The 17,500-nt window shown below is 49.9% G+C and overlaps 1 protein-coding gene across 1 annotated transcript in view; it reads right to left on the bottom strand.

The window, feature by feature from the left end:
• The window catches only part of cdh23 (cadherin-related 23), a gene marked incomplete at both ends in the record, with an annotated part of 178,831 nt that overhangs the window by 86,225 nt on the left and 75,106 nt on the right, over positions 1-17,500 (bottom strand). Inside the window, 3 exons of the mRNA XM_080016469.1 lie at positions 2-190; positions 2,508-2,620; positions 14,304-14,382. Of these exons, the coding sequence (XP_079872595.1) occupies positions 2-190; positions 2,508-2,620; positions 14,304-14,382 (381 nt within the window). The remainder of the gene's footprint in view (position 1; positions 191-2,507; positions 2,621-14,303; positions 14,383-17,500) is intronic.

The following is a 17,500-nucleotide window of genomic DNA, read 5'->3' as shown; positions in this document are numbered from 1 at the left end:
CCTCGTCCTTGTCCTCCGCCTGGATGAAGAGGGGCAGAGCGAAGCCCACCTGGGCCAGCTCCGTGATGCGGACCCTGTACTCGGAGCTGTTGAACTTGGGGGCGTTATCGTTCCTGTCGATCAGCAAGATGGTGAAGGAGGTGGTGACGGTGGCGTCGGACGGGCTGCGGTCGTCGTTCAGCTCTGTCCCCTGGAGAGGGGAGGAGGTGGAGGTGGAGGTGGAGGGAGAGGGAGGAGCCAGAGGAAAACAGAGGATGGAGAGAATGGGGGTGGGGTCGAAGGGCGGAAAGAACAGTGAAAAAAGGGGTATGGTTGGAGAAGGAGGGGTTGGAAAAAAGAGAGAGGAGGCAGACAGCGATAGAGAGAGATAGAGAGAGACAGAGAGAGAGAAATAGAGAAACAGAGACAGAGAGAGAGAGAGAGAGGGAGAGAAAGGTGAAGTGCATTTCATTGCGCTGAGAATGTCATTTTGGAAAGAGGCGAGCGGGCATGCAATCTCTGCCAGGTATTTACAGCTGTTCATTTATCGGATCAAAAGGTGGACTAACGGACACCAGGCAATCATAGAATGGGGCTCAAAGTGAGGCCAAGACACACACACACACACGCACACGCACACGCACGCATTCAAACACACACATTCAAACACACACAATAGGATTCGAGAGAAAAGAGAAAAGTGTCCCATTCAGAAGACACAATTACGCTCTCCTCCCTCTCTCTCCGTCTGCACAGACGTTTCTAGCTGTGAATCCCCTGTAAATAACAAAAAAGCTACTGCTGATGGAGGGGTGACCGGCGGGGGTGGAGCTACGGGGCGGAGTCAGGAGTAATCACGGAGTGAGGGGGGGGTGGGACGGGTTGAGCTCAGTGTCTGTTGTCGGCCGGCAGCCGAAACGCTTGACCCCCAGAGCGCCGGGCGGCCGGGGCTGTATAAACTGCCTGAAGTTGAGGAATTAGTCGTATTACTGCAGTGCTCCGCCGGTCGATAGCGGCGCCACCCAGCAAAGTGCGGGTGGAGGAGAGGGGAGAAAATGTAAGGAACAAAAAATCCATATCTTATAAATATGTTTTCTGGCGGGAGAGTCTTTTTTCGTTATCAGCGCATTGGCTTATTCTGCTTTTCTTATTTGCAACCATTGATTTCATTTTGCCGAAATAAACTCGAGCAAGAGAAAAAGTAGAATAACACAAGGCTTTGATATAGTCAGGGGACTTCAATAATGACTTTCAAATTAAAACTGTGGTGCACTCAACCACCGACGGTCCTTACCAGCTTCACCATTAAAACAATGTATACAGACACACACATACAGACACACACAGACACAGTACACAGCACATAGTAGGCTAGTAGTAGTACACTGTAGGGTAGTAGTAGTACACTGTACGGTGGTGGACAATATAAACAAGGGCCAAAGGAAGAGTACAGTGACCGTTTGCCTTCGGAAGATGTGTGTAGAGGGATATTGCAGCATTCACCCTCCAGTTGTTTGAGGGATGAAGGAGGTGTGGAAACCTGCTCCGCACTCCACAACTTCCTGTCAAGGTTCCAGTGATGTTGGGATCGGATGATCGGGGGCCACTTGGATGATACAATTCTCCGGTCATTTTTGATGCTATACTTGTATCTGGCATCCTGTTGTGTCCGTCCATCCCTGTTGGTAAGCTTTGACCGGCGACCGCCGAGTCTGCGCTTGTCCATGTTTAGCATATGCAGCGCACAAATATACTTTGTAGAAAAGGTTTGGGTTTGACGGGCCCATCGACATTCCCTGCGTTCCCTCCCAGGTTGCCTGATAGAACTGGGCCGTTTGATCACAAATCCTCTGGCCTTGGCTGCCGCTCGCAAATCCATTCTACGTGTCCTGCCTCCTCCTCGGGGGAATGCCACGGCGCGCGGGAGTCAAAGGGGGGAAGGACTCGCTAGAAAGAGCAGGGACGGCGTGGGCGCGAGGGCCGGCGGCGAGGGCACGGCTGCCACGCTAAGGAGCCCAGGGGGACGGAGCCGGGATCAGCCGCAGGGGGATAGAAGGATAGAGGGACTTCAGCCAGCTCAGATGGAAGAAGGAGGGCTGTCGAGGCGGGGACAAAAGGACCCTCTAGTGCCCGCGACGCCACATCCTGCTGCTTCATCCTCTCCTCGGCTTCCCCCTCCTCCTTGCCCCCCCCCCAGGCTCCGAAGGGAACCACGTCGATGCCACAGATTCACACTGTGTCCAAGTAGCGCATCGCGGCGATAAGAGCCAAACCGTGAGCTGGGATCATTGTTAAGCCTATGGTTACTTGAAAAATGGTCGCGAGCTGTTGATTAAAAGCAGCGTCGCACTCGAGGTTGTCCCGTTTTATACGCATCGCGGAATTGCCCATAAAGCATCGAGGAGGTGCGAGGCACAACAATGAATCCGAGACGATGCTGTTAAGCTCTTACGCTACGACACCCCATACCCAAGTCTTCTACCCCCGCCCCCGCTGCCACCCTAGACCAGGCCAGGCCAGGCACTCACCTTGACAGTGAGGGTGAATCCTGCCGAGTAGAGCGGGTTCTCTCTGTCCAGCTGGCCGTTCACCGTCAGAGAACCGCTGATGTAGTCCAGGGCAAATACGCTGTTGGTGTTTCCTGGGGGCACGCAGACGGACAGACGGACAGACAGGTGGACAAGGAAGAAGGAACGCAAAGTTAGACAATAGAGGGTACAAAACACGGGTCCGGTGGAAAAAAAACAGAGGGACGTGCGAGGCAAAAAGGGCCAGGTTAGAGTGAGAAGAGCAGAGGTGCAAAGGAAGGCCGCGCGTGTGTGTGTGTGTGTGTGTGTGTATTTCCTGACATCATGCAATATAAATTGCGGCTCCATTCTGGTATATATACAGTATCTGTCTTGCCTACTCCGCTGAGGAGGCCGGAGCGTCTCCCGCTCGTCCCACATCTTGTTCTCTCATCTGTCACTGTCTCCTCGCCTTCCCCCTGCCGATCTATCAGACCCTCCGCGTGCTGCACGGGGGTCCCCTCCCTTTTCACGCGTCTCCATACCAAATACAAATTGAAACCGTGACTCATGCTGCTGTGCTGCCGTGCCTTTTTAAAAATGTATTCGGGTCTTTTTTTTTCCTCCTGCCACTCTCTCACCTTTTTTGCACCCCTGGTTCATCGCCGCAACCGATAAATCACTGCGAACTCCGTCTCCATTCCCTCTTATCTTCTCCCCTCCGTCCCCCGGTGGCCGGCCACTCTAATGTCATCAAATACTTTCTCGATCGCTCTAAATCAAACACCACAAATCATTCTCTCTCCTTTCTCTCTCCCTGTCGGCGGTCGGGGCGAAGCGTCGTCATGGACGCGGGGCTGATTGAGAGAGCCCTTTAAAATAGGGGAAGTCTAATTGCAACCGCTTCAATTATCCCTTGCCGATACCGACGACTCTCGCCAGCTGTCGGCGCCTTGCGAGCCGCTCTGGCGACCATATGCTTTAAGAGGAATGTTTTTTTCACGAAGTAGGCGGGGCCAAAAAACGGCGCGCCCGCTCAGCAGAAACACGGCCCTTCAAACACGCCAACGTTTTAGCAAAATGTATAAACGCCGGGTCCGTCAAATTTGTGAAATCTGCTTGTGGGCCGTCTTAACAACAGATGGATGATCTCGCTGACGTAGGTAGTGCACTCATGGCAACCCAACCCTAACCCTAACCCTAACCCTAACCCTAACCCCATTGGCTGCTACTGGAGTCAGTGAACGCATCAGGGGTTCCTCGGGTACAGCCCAACCATATCTATACACAAGTTACGGCCCCTGAGCCGCACTTTGACTCGGACGGACAGCGGGGTTTACGACTCCCTCTTCTTGAGCTTAGTTGTCTGTGGTAGTAGTGGAGCTCTGGACTCCGGGGAAGCGAACTCCGGGGCAGCTGCGTTTACACTGCACAATGACCAAGGTCAACAGATTAACCCGCGCCGCCGCTCCCCACGCCCTAATCTCTGATCTCCATTATTGGCCCCAAGCAGACGGAGTGGAGAGCGGAGGAGGCATGGAGGGGAAAAGACGGATTGAGGTGCCCCGGAGGACAAGAGCCAGGCTGGGGGGGAGCTCTGCCCTCTGGGTAATTAGCCTGGATTGAGGCCAAAAGGTGGAAGATGGAGAGAGAGGGAGCCGGAGGTGGGAATGAAGAAAGCTGCTGCTTATATTCGGCTGAACGGTCGGCAAGCCGCGGGAGTAGAGAAAGTGTGTCCGGGGATACGGCTTTTTGGCCGCTGTTCCTGAAGCGGTAACTTACACCCCTTCACACTACAACACTCGGGACTAAATGCAGGCTAACTCCATTCGATGTAGATTGAAACATCGGATTTAAAAGTCAATTTTTTTCCCTAGTCAGTTCTATTAGCGCTGTGTTCATTTGCGATAACATTGGGTGTTCAAAATAATTGGGAAAAGAGTGTGAACAATAAATCGACATAAAAAAGTTTGAGGAATAGGTCTACACCGTGAGGACTTCTTTACCTTTTAGATTAGTTTGCCGGCTCCAGTGAACTGGCCAAATTCGCGATACACTGAGCCAGCTCCGCAGCCACGCTGACTTGAGGAAACCAGTGGCAGGGAGACGCACGCAAAAAAAACCCCAAAAAACACAGGCTCACACCTGAGAATTCAGAGTGTCACCATGTGAGCTCTCGCACTGAAACAGTGGATTTCTGGGTGTGCAGTTAAGCCCCGCGTCGGATAAAGGACGCTGCGACTCAGCGCTCCTGGCCCCCGGGGCCGAGCGCTCGTACGGGGCTCTGCCAAGGTTGGCCTGCGAGACAAGCTGAAGCGATACCGAATGACTCGCGGGTCCCTTTGAGAGAAAATATATTCATAACCTAATTGCTCTGATATAGAGAGTGCTCTCGCTCTTGCCAGGATACTGTGATTAGACCCACACCTCGGCCCCGCCCCCCCAGGCGGCCGGAATGGTCTCTCACACACACACACACACACACACACACGCACACATACACACACACACAGGCACAGGCACACACACACACACACACACACACACACACACACACCGAGACCTCAAACACACAAAAAATCACAACCACACCTGACAAAACGGTTCCGTTTCAAGATTCATATTTAGTCATATTGGCTATGAATGCATGTGAGCTTGTGGAAGTGCGCGGGCACTTTTATGGTCTGTGTGTGTGTGTGTGTGTGTGTGCGCGTGGGGGTTTGTGTGCATGTGTGTGAATCTAACGAGCGGGAATTGATTCTGTGATGTGAGGCTCGCGAGGATTGGGCCGAGCTCCCTGCATTACCGACAGTAGTGGCCTGGAATATGAGAAAACACGCAACAGGATTTTGACGACTGTTGTGAAAGTGCATAATAATAATAATAATAATAATAATAATAATAATAATAAGACACAGCAACACACACACACACACACACGCGCGCACGCACGCACGCACGCACACATTTCATCGCTTTTATTTCTATTTGGTAACACATGTAGTTTGTGGGAAGTGCAGCTGCTGATATTAGAATAACAAGATATCAGTAAACCAAATTGAGGAAGGGAACAAGGGGCGCGGGTTTCCCCATTAAACTCCCCATTCATTTCCCAAATGCGCCAGAGTCCTCGCGTCACGAACAACGGGAGGAAAAAAGAAGTGGGCTCTCTCATCGACAGGGGCTCGCTCATTGAAATTCCAGCGACCGCTCGCCGAAAAGAGCAAGAGACAGACAGCGAAATGGGAAGGAGGCGGAAGACAGAGTGAGGAAGGGAAGGAGGAGGCGAGAGAGAGCGTCTCCGGTCGACGGAATGCACTGAGTTGAAGCAGGAAACGTACAACGTACAACGTACGCGATTTATAGGACGAGGTGCGAGAGGAAGCCGCGCCTTCTGACGAGCCCAGTCGAGCGCGGCGGCGGAGGCGGTGGTGGCGGAGGCGGAGGCGGTGGCGGCTGCGCGACGAGGACGAGGACGAGGACGAGGACCACTTCCTCTCGTCCCCGTCCCGGTGAGCTTTTCGAGGACGGCCGCCGCTTGTCGACTTCCCCGAATGTAATCGCCGTGACTAAAGCTGGTGACAACTGTTTTCCTCTGTTTTTTTTTTTTTGTTTTCCCTGACAACACCGTGGGAGCGCGGGAACATTCTAGTGAGGCGACGGGAGGCACTCAGCCAGTGCCGCCGAGTCCCCGGGCAAAGATTTCGTATACTTTGCGAAATGTACACAAATTAGTGTCACTTCCTTTGGAAGGGATTACGCCCACAGGAGAACGACGATGATGAAGAGTTTGAGATATTGTCTTCCAACTTCACTCCAACATGAAATGTTTGGGAGTAGAGACGACCTCTCAGTTAAAGTGATGACGTCTGGTGATGTCCAAAGTTCATCTTGAAAGGTTGAAGACAACAAGCGCAGGTACACCCGAGGGGGCTGTGAGCGGGTGTACCCCAACCCTGGGGGGCGGTGTCCAAATGTGCCACCTTCTGACGCGGGTCCCGGGCTGCGCTGAGAGCCCAGAGAGCTTCTATCAATGCGGCTTTCTCTCGGGTCCCGTGAAAAAGAACCAAACTCAAAGCCATCGATCGTAGGCTTTGATGCCTTCGCATCATCATCGCCGGGGGCTCTGCGCTCGCGGTCCCTTCGCCGTGCATGAGCGCGGGACGCAGGACCCGGCCGGCTACTCGGCGCCGGCCAACAAATCTTTGAAACGACTCGGATCGTTTGGAAGCGACTCGGCTGCCTCCGCCGGCCGACGCCAGTTGAGCCGAGACTCGAATCTCAAAGGAAATGAGCCGAGGGCCAGCCAGTTGTGTGTCACGCGTGTGGCCTCCATCTCTCCACCAGGATAATAAACACAACGCTGTACGCCATCATCAGAGGGAGACCATGACCAATAAGAGGAGGTGGAAGAGTTGATTTTCCTGACTTCTGAGACACTTACTTTCTCACCCACTTCAAGCCTGCAAACAAGAACCAGAAATTCTAACCGAGGAGGGAACCGAAAACTAAGACCATTTTGAAGGCCCCGGCTGGAGCGTTCGGGGCGTGGGGAGTCTGTGCAGCGGTTTAGCCAGTGTCCCGCTCGCTTATCAGTCTTGTGCCGGGATTACACTCCGGCAGGCCGAGCAGAGCCCGCGGTGTTTAATTGAAAAACCCAGAGAAATCCCAGCGAGGTGGAAATCAAGCGGGAGAGCTCCCGGAAGAATAACAGGCTTTAGCCTTGTCCATATCGGGGCCCGGTGCTGATACAAGGCAGGTGTAGGGGGGGGCCAAGGAAAAGAGGGGGGGGGGGGGGAGCACTGGGCTATGGCAACACAGAGAGGGGGGGGGGCGGGGGTAATCACATTTTCTACTTATCAGTCTGTCCAGGCGGAAAATGGCGTGGCTCCACCTGTCTGACCTGTACAACACACACGGACAGCCCCTCCTGCACAGCACCGCTCATCTGGACATCTGGACAGGAAGGTCCGTCTGTCTCCCACCTGTCTGTCTGTCCGTCTGTGTGTGTGTGTGGGGGGGGGGGGGGGGGCAGACAGGTTGTTTGGGCCGCAGGCCAGGCAGCGGCGGGGAAGACAGGTTATTTTGCCTCCCGCTCCCGATGAGGGCGGCGGGGTCGGCGAGCGCCCGTGGCTACGTGCGGCGCTCCGGTGTCGCTCCCCTCAGCCGCCGCCCTCCTTCCCCCGGCCCCCTCCGGATCCCCCCCAACTCTGCAGCTGATTTTCATTTCGACCGCCCCCCCCTCCCCGCTAGGCGGAGAAACGGAAGCTCATCTTGGCCTGACGAATTATTCCGCTCGGACCGCTGCGACGTTTTGTTTTGCTGGGGTTTTTTTTTTGTTTTTTTTTAAAAGAAAGAAGAAGGATCTGCTTGATTTCTTGCGCTGCGATTCTCGGCGACGGAGAGATGCTTTGATGGGAAGGATCTTCAAAGAATCCGGAGAGATGGGGGGGTAGGATGGGATTAGCTGTGCCGGTGCGTGCGCCAGAAAAAAACGATACCAAGCGACGCACGCGAGAGAGATAAACGAGATGCTGGTAGGATGAGCTTGGCAGGCGTCCTGGCGTTGTTCATACCCTCTGATTACAGACACAAACTCTATGCATGACGTGTAAAACGGGCTTCCTTAGACATTTGGTCTCAGTAAAATAGAGTGAAACAGAATGGAAATTTAAAGTCCGCAGGAGTGGAAATTTGCTTTCGGCTTTCTGACGGTTGATTGGTGCACGTATTAGAACATTTACATGATCATGACCTATGCATACAATTGATTGTTTTTGCACATCACATATCATATAGGCCTACCACACTGGTCTTAATGGAGAGTATATTTATGGCTACAACCAGGAGTGGAAAAATCCAGATTGTGTTTTTTATTTTTTATTTTATGAATGGGACTGAAGCCATAGCAACTGGTGCACCGACAGTGAGCCAGCATATATTTGATTCCCGGAAAATGCTGCTGCAACACAAACTGGATACATGAACACCTGGGCCGGTGTTGCTGCCATTCCGCCAATATTTCCTAAAGGGCCAATTACCACTCAGAGCCAGGAGCTGCCTACCCATCTTAAACAGTTTTATTATGCAAATTTATTATCCACATTGAGAGCCCTTTTAATAAGCGTTGCATAATATTGCCTGTAGCTTAATACAACAAACGGAATACGCTTCAATGTGGATGGGCGGGGATTGCACTCGAGGTTTCGTCTTTGTTCCGTGATGCCAGAGGGGGCGCTGTACGACGAGCTTAGTGTTCAAACACGATCGCCACACGACTCGCATCTGCAGTTTCTCACTGAACCCATAAAAACGTCTCAGCGCACCGGTCGGACTACGTCTTCTCTGTCGACAAGTTAACCTTGAGTTGAATAAAGTCAAATAATAAGTTGTATTCTACTGTGAACTGTGAAATTCTCCTTGAAAATGTTGTAGGGTGACAGGTTGTAGAGCGGCATTCTAAGGCTATGTAGAGCGTATGGTTCTACCTCACCAGGGGGGTGTTGGCTTTAAACATTGCTGAATAGAGCAATAGTAGTTGCGAGTACTTATTAATTATTAGTAGTATTATTAACCATTTACCTGTTTTCCATGGGCTTGACTGTTGCAAAATGAACAGAAACATCTCCAAATATATGTACAGGCACCAATACACGGGGTCCAGTTTAGTCATCTTGGGTAGGTATTACAGTTTTCCGAGGTTCCGCGAAACACATTGTTTTGTATTGAAACCAATTCCAAATTTCCCAATTCTTCAATCTCAAATGTTAGACCAGGTGAACATATCTGAATCAAACGTTTAAGCGGAGTCGAGTCATGACAATACGTCAGATAATTGTTTAATTGAAAAGTTGGCCAAACCATTTGGACAAAACAACCAAACAATATATCACAATATTTATAAAGATCACATGACAGGAAATGTCTTTATAGTACAAAAATCTTCAAAAATTCAAAGAAACAGTTTAAACTTAAACACAGTTGTCAAATAAAACAATATTCATAAAGATCACCTGATTTCGCCTGTCATTGATTTAGTACTAAAACAAAGCCACCTTCAGAAAGGTCAAATGGATCAGTTATTCACCTTCATTTTCTGTTTCTAGGACTTTATCAACTTTCGTAATATTAGTCACCATCCTCCAACGGTTCTTAGAACCTCCTGCGATGTAAAAACATCTTCTGTGACTGATTATAGTTTTCGGGGTTTTGCGAAACGTGTCACGAGTTACAGTTTTCCGAGTTTCATTCAAGCGAGGCATCGGCCCAGGTTGCCTGTCTACGCGGGTCGTCTGTGAATGCCATACAGTCCACAGGGCGCAAGTCGCTGGATGTGAATGAGTTCCGAAACACGAAGCTTGGACTTATATGACTTTGGGTGATGATGTCACAATGCTCCCCGCTCGGTGGCGCAGTGCATTGCACTGCTGCCTCACAGCAAGAAGGTCCTGGGTTCGATTCCCGCCTGGGGCGCTGTTGGCACCGTGCTCCGGCGGGTTATCTCCCAAACAGGAGCCTTTCTGTGTGGAGTTTGCATGTTCTCCCCATGTTCACATGGGGTTTCCTCCACCTCACGTCAGTAAGGACCCCCACCAAAAACATGCACCCATCATCGTCTGACCAGCGATGGACACTTATCACCTGGTCCCCGGGCGCGTCCACGTATGCTGCCCACTGCTCCTGGCTGTGCCCCCGGAGGAAGGACAAGCCAGGATGGGTCAAAAGCAGAGGAGCCATTTCACCGGCCACCATCAAGCATGTGCATGTGTGTGTGTGTGTGCAAGCATGTGTTGTGGAGTGTCGTGTGATGATTAAAGACTGTTTCTGTTTCTTCTGTTTCTTCTCTTCAAACTAATCAAGTTGTGCCAACGTTCTTCAACGTCTGGTAAATTTGCAACAGTTTTGCACTAATTTCTGCTCCAATTTTAAATCGGTATCGATCAAACGGTATTAATCAAGACATCTGAATCATTGCTGTTCTCACGAGACCTCAACCATGTCTGTGCATACTGCGGTTGCCGTGTTTCAGATACTTTTAGCCCGAAAAATGCCAAGAATAATAATAATAATAATAACAATAAAAATTTAGAGCAAAACAATAGTTAGGAGCCATAATAATGTGAAAGTGACAATTTCTAATCGTGCTGTTCAGAGAGGGCTCAAGCTCCCCTGTAAAGGAGGGTGCAGGGGCGGGGCTAGAAGAATTACACTTAAAAAATTGCAATAGCCCCACGGTAGGTCTGCCAAGTAATTGCAGAAAATCCATGTTCCGTGACAGCGTTACCGTGACAGCGTTACCATGACAGCGTTACCGTGACAACATTACCGAAGTGTGGTTCAAAATCTACTGCTAGAAGCTGCTAAAGAAGGAGATTTTCTCAAAATTTTTCTCAAAGTATGGATTTCTCGTACGTAATACGTAACCACCATGAACTCTGAATGAACTGTGACTTAAATGGAGGATATGTTTTTCCATATTTAGTTTGCAATGCGTTCAAAAAAAAATAGCAAGACAAACTTTATTTACCAACATGAGCCTTTTTTTTTACAATAATAATAATAATAATAATAATATAATTATGACATATTTACTATTTCTCTCCATGTACCAGGATCCGTTGAGAATGAGATGCATAAAATGGGCCAGACTGTGCAGCATATTCAACAGTAATCAATACAGTTATTGTTATTTACTGATATTCTACCTGCAATTTCTTATTGCGTTTTCTATGTTTTCCATTTGAAGTAGCCTGTGGGCTTCAGCTTCCTCTGCCTCGGTCTATTTTGAACAGTGATTGCGATTGTTATTGTTTATTCCATCCATTGTGTGTGGTACTTGTGGATCCACAGAAGCGACACTTGAAATTGATGCCTCGCATATTGATGTATTTACGGCAAATTCCGTAGCCCCGCCCCTCAATAACTGAGCCCCGCGCGCCACACAGAACGCTCGGCGGCGGAGGGGGGGTCCGCTGGCAGTGCCGCCCGCGTCCTCCATCTCTCCACCAGGATAATAAACACAACGCTGTACGCCATCATCAGAGGGAGACACTATCTCCCACTTACATCAAAACATCCTAGAACAGCCTTCCTGATTGGTGGAGAGAGAGGGGGGGGCTCCATCTTCGGGTCCCGTGATCATTAGCATAAATCTCTGCCGCAATTAAAACCTCGTTTATCTTAATTACCGAACTAATGAGACAAGTCCCGGAGGACTTGGAGTCGTGCCCTCTGAGGACACTCTGGAGGAGGAGCAGCGAACCAGGAGGTGCTGTACACAGCAACCAGCACGCCCGGGGGGGTGGGGGGAGGCTGTGCTTGTGAAGGGGGGATTCACACACACACACACACACACACACACACACACACACACACACACAAAGACACACACATGCACACACCTGCAAACACACACAAAGACACAAACACGCAGACACACACACACACACACACAAACAAAGACACATAGACAAAGACACACGCACACACACATAAAGGCTCACACGCATGCACAAAGACACACACACACACACACACACACTGACAGACACACACACGGACAGACACACACACACACACACACACACACACACACACACACACACACACACACACACACACACACACACAGCCAAACACACACACAAACTAAGACAGACAAACACACACACACACACACACACACACACACACACACACACACACACAGCCAAACACACACAAACTAAGACAGACAAACACACACACACACACACACACACACACACACACGGCAATCTGACATCCAACAATCTCACCCTTCCACCTTTTTCTCTTGGCACCGCATCATCGTTCACATTTCATTATCCATCAGACTTATAATGATTTTATCGAGCCTACAGGCTCTATCTCCGTAAAGGCTTAGTGTGCTGCGATAACTCTTGATATATTTTTTTTCCGTGCCATGACTGAGAGCGGAGCGCAGCAGCTAATTAATGACTTTTTAATGTTCTTCTCCTCTAGAGGTTAGCGCCGAACTCTGCGCCCGAACGCAACACAACACAACGTGTGGCACCCGCCTGTAAGTAAGAGAAAGGAGGCGCGTGCGCTGGGCGGGAGCAGAGGGTTGGCGCACACAGGACCCGGCCAGGGAGGCTGTGTCCTGATGGAATGCAGGAGCGCATTCAAGAGCGCGCACTGGCACACAGCGACGCCGGAAGAACATTTATGAGGGGATGGGAGTTTTAGGATTTAAAAAAAAATTAAGCTGTATTTCCAGCGGTGGGAACATTATTGAGTGAGCGCCAAAATTTGGCAAAAACATACGTAGAGAAATGATTTGTTTTGTTTGTTCCTGGAAACGTGAGTGTGTTGAATTCCCTCGCTCCGGGGTCAAGCAGAGACTCAGCAGGCGGGGGCCCGCAACCGTCTGCTGTGACTCCGCCGTCTTGGCTTCTGCAGAGGCCATTTGGAGCTTAAGGGGGGCGGTCTGACCCCCCCAAATAAGACTTGGATCCCCCAAAAGAAGTAAAAACAAAAGGTCAGGGGGGTCGAAACATTTATATATCCTTCTTACCTGTAATCGTAAACATTACAATATATTTCCCATTTTCATGCCTGGAGGAATCTTGTCCTTTGATTTCAGACACCCCTAAAATGGACCGTACCATTACGCTGAGCAGCTTCACAGCGGAGGGCGCGTTCCGCAGCTCAGATCGGGGCGATGTTTTTCCAAAGAAAGCAAATAAAATAATAAAATAAAAATGTGTTTATTATTATATTATTATATTATTTATTGTAGATGTATTTATTTTCCTCCATTTTCAAATTAAATGAAAAAAATATGCACGCAAGGCCCTGTCAGCCAACTGGCACAGCCAGGGGGAGGGGGGCGGGGGGCCGCACCCGTCTACTGTAGCCCCCGCCGTCTTGGCCGCTACAGGGGCCAAGATGGCGTTTTATTCCCCCACGGCTGCACGACCGAACAGAATGAGGAGTTGTCTTCAATTGTTGTACCGACGAAGATTTGAGGAGACGAAAGCATCGGAGGAAGATTTGTGGCGGAAAACAGGGCGTGTCTGGCGTTCTGAGCCCTTTCACTTTGTTTATGCATCAAGGTCCAACACACGCTTCACGCAGCTGAGTTCACAAACAGCAAAAGCACCCGGCAGAAGGTGGCTCGTGATGAGCAAAACCGTGACGCCTGGTGAGGCCAGATTTGAAGTACACTGAACCACTGCACTCCATCAGCGCCGGCGCCGGCGCGCCTCTTGAATGCCGACATTAATAATATTAAATATTAAATATAAATGCTGCGCTCGCACGGACGCAGTGGAACAAGGTTATTATCCGAAGGACCGTGACACAATGTGTTGCTGATCAAGCAAACCAGTACACATTCACAGACATGAATGGGTTCAGCTGATTTTAATTTCAGACCGCGAGGTTTCAATGCCACGGCGGCGCACGGTGAGCTGGTATGTCGACTCGTTGACTTGCACTGAGATGACAAGCAAGGGTAGGAAATTATAATGTCATCCCCTTTTGACGAAGCTGCAACTTGTCTCTCTCCTCTATTTGTATTTCCTGCCTCCGCGGCGCGGACGACCCTGTGTACGACGACGCTCAATGACGGACCGACGCCGACACCAACTGCACCAAACAGTGATTAATTGCCGATTACGGACAAGCCTCCTCCACCAGCCTCTCGCCGCTCTCAGCAGCAGTCGATTGCCGTGCTTGACGAGACTTGTCTATTATTGCTCCCGGATTATGATAAGTAGTGATTGATTCCCCTCGGTTGTGCTGCTGGTGTCAGATTGATTATGTGCCACAGACCTGAAATGATGGTGTAGCCGATGCCTCTCGGTCGGCCCAGATCCTGGTCAATGGCTCGAATCCTCCGAACCTCGTAGCCCTGCGGATACACGGGCAGACGCTCAGTCAGATGCACGCACACACGCACGCAAACACACACAAACAGCGACGTGCGACGGATGAGGTTGCCTTTCCGTCTGAGATCAAATCAAACCTCTTCAAATTGACGCGGCTCTCATCAAAAACCCAATTGCAGGACATTAACTCCAAGGGCTGTATTTTCGAGCGCGCAAAATCTTATAGCATGCTAAAATGAGGCCTTTTCCCCAAAGTTTAGCGGCGGAGGTGCATCTATGGATGTTTGGTGTTGTTTTGTCGTGTCAGCCATGAATCAAATCACGGGGGAATTGGGGGGGGTCTGAATCCCTAATTGAGAATCGGACCCTGCCAAAATAGGTAAAAACAACAGGTCGGAGGAGGTGGACACATTTATATATCCTTCTTACCTGTGATCATAAACAATACAATATATTTCTCATATTCATGCCTGGAAGAATCTTGTCCTGCGAATTCAGACACCCTAAAGTGGACCATACCATTGCGCTGCTCCATCGCCATGCGTGGAGCAGCTCCGCAGCGGAGGGTGCGGTCCGCAGCTCGGATCAGAACCATCTTTTTTCCAAAGAAAGTGTTTTTATTGTAGATTTGTTTATTTTCCTCCGTTTCCTCATTGAATGAAACAAAAAAGATCCGTGCGAAACCGCGCCGTGGCGGACAAAGGGGCGTGGTCAAGCGGCGGCTGCGGATGACAGCGTGGTTCCCTTTCCCCGCGGCCACCAAGCTGCCTGGAATCGGGCCCAATCAGCACCTGCATGCCGCTGATTGGGCCCAATCACGGCAGGGGGGCTTCTTAAAGTTTTGTGCGTCTCACGGAGCAGGACTGGCGCCTGGCTCCTGGGCTCGTGAGCAGCCCAGGAGCAGAACGCCGATCCCCCTGCGCCCCAGGAGGAGTATCAGCAATAACAAAAAGAATAGATCCTCAAGGATATATTTAAATATATGTGTATATATATATATATATATATATATATATTGTGGCCTGCGTGCCAGAACTGAACTAAACATTAAATCTCAAGCCATGTTGGCGCACCACGTCTCCCTCCCTGAACCCTTATCTGTGGGAGGAAACTCCCACATCTGCATTACGGGCCCTCCGCTCCCGTCATTGTATAATTCACACTCTGGTGTCGGCCAAACCGAGGAGCAATGAACCAAATCAAGAAGGTGGAGACGGTGAAATACCATTTCTAGGACCATATATTGGAGCAGAATGCCGACCCAAAATGAGAGAATTATGAACAGATAGATCTTGTCGTTTAAGGCCATGGGCCGGGCCGTTCCTCAGCCGGGGAGCGTTCCTGGCAGAGAAACCTGGAAAACACCACCTGATCTGGCAGCTCGGGGGGATTTAATAACCCCTGCATCCTGGGCGTGTTTGAAAAGGCACAAAAAGGGGCTAAACCATCGTGAAGGAGCATCACGCCAGGCCAGAGACGGAGCGTCCGGAGCGTTCTCTTTTATTCCCTGCAGAGTGGGTTGTTCTAAATAAAGGCCTTTCATTGGCCTTTATTTCTCCCCATCATTGTTTCTGAAAAACTCGCCCCACCGGGGTGGTGAGTCTCGAAAAAAAAAGAGATAATAATAAGATAATAATATAACAATAATAATAATAATAATAATAAGAATAATAATAATAATAAGAAGAAGAAGAAGAAGAAGAAGAAGAAGAAAATCCAGAGAGAGAAGGAGGGGGCAAAGAAAATATGAAGAAAGATAGAGAAGCCATTTGAGAAGTCCTTGATCCGTAGAGTTTCCAGGCTCCTCCGCCTCCATCAGACACGGTGGTGACACTTAAAGAAGGCGAGAGAGGGGGAGAGAGAGAGAGAGAGAGACACCCTCCGCGCTGCTTATCCTCCCCCCACCCTCCCTCCCTCTCTCTCTCTCTCTCCCTCCCATCCTCCCTCCATCTCCGTCTCTTCCCATCCGCCCCCCATTGATCCTGCTGCAAATTGTGTCTGAGGTCTGTTTATGCTCCATTTCTGCCAAAGCATCTCCTGTCATTGACCAATTACAGCAAAATCAATTACGGGCCTTTTAGGGGGGGCGGGGGGGGCCGCACACGCTCTGCGCTTGGCTTCAGACACACACACACACACACACACACACACACACACACACACACACACACACACACACAACACACACAAACACACACAAACACACACAAACAGAGAGAGAGAGCGAGAGCGGCATAGTAAAGAGAGAGAAGGGGAACGGACGGACAGAGAGAGGGATGGAGTTGCCGGGGACTTTGGATGGAGTTGAGGGCGGCGACGCCGAAGTAACGCGAGCAATATTGTCCAGTTGCCTGCACAAGGGGAATCATTTGGAGCTTCATCTTTTTGACAGACAAATTGTGTTTTGTCCTCAACGGAGCTTACACACCCCCCCCCCGTGGTCGTCACAACAGCCAGCCCAAAACGTTGCTGTTTGCAGGTTGCAGGTGTAATTGGGAGGCATTTGGCCGTTCAATCCGACTGACCGCCTGAGAACTCAATATCGAAATCATTGCTCCGTTGTCTCTCTCCTCCCCGTGCGCCGACACAAAGTGCTTTTTTCTTTCCCTCTCGGGTGTCGCCCTCTGCATCCCGGAAAAAAGCGTCCCCTCGTACGGCTCGGCCGCGGAGAAGGCGTGAAGTTTCCTTCAGCTGTGGTCGCCAACCTCGCGTCTACGGCTGCTGTACACCCAAGCCACTGGGCTTTTTACCCTTTAACTATGGCTGACTGTACTGCAGGAGGTATTCAGAATTTATATTTTTTTTAAGTGTTAAAAAATATTTGTATTTTTTATATATAACAACAGTATTTTATATATATATATATATATAATTTTTTTAATAAACATGATATGATGTTTGAAAAAAAACATACGATGCACATACAGCACATCATTTATGTTCATTTTCTTTATTTTTTTCCCGAGGCCAGTGAAGTACTGTTGTACTCCCCGTCCCTGTGTCTAAGCCTGAAGCTTCCCTTTGCCGTCCTCCGCTGCTATTTTCACAGCTCTTCTGTCAAATTTTCAAGAAGTCGTAAACCTCTTAATTTTTAGAGCATTTTTCTATTTTTATTTTTAATTTTACAGAGAGCTTGACTTT

The sequence above is a fragment of the Zeus faber genome, assembly GCF_960531495.2.
Source record: "Zeus faber genome assembly, chromosome: 16".
Taxonomy (NCBI): Eukaryota; Metazoa; Chordata; class Actinopteri; order Zeiformes; family Zeidae; genus Zeus; species Zeus faber.
This window is presented reverse-complemented; position numbering and strand designations above follow the sequence as displayed.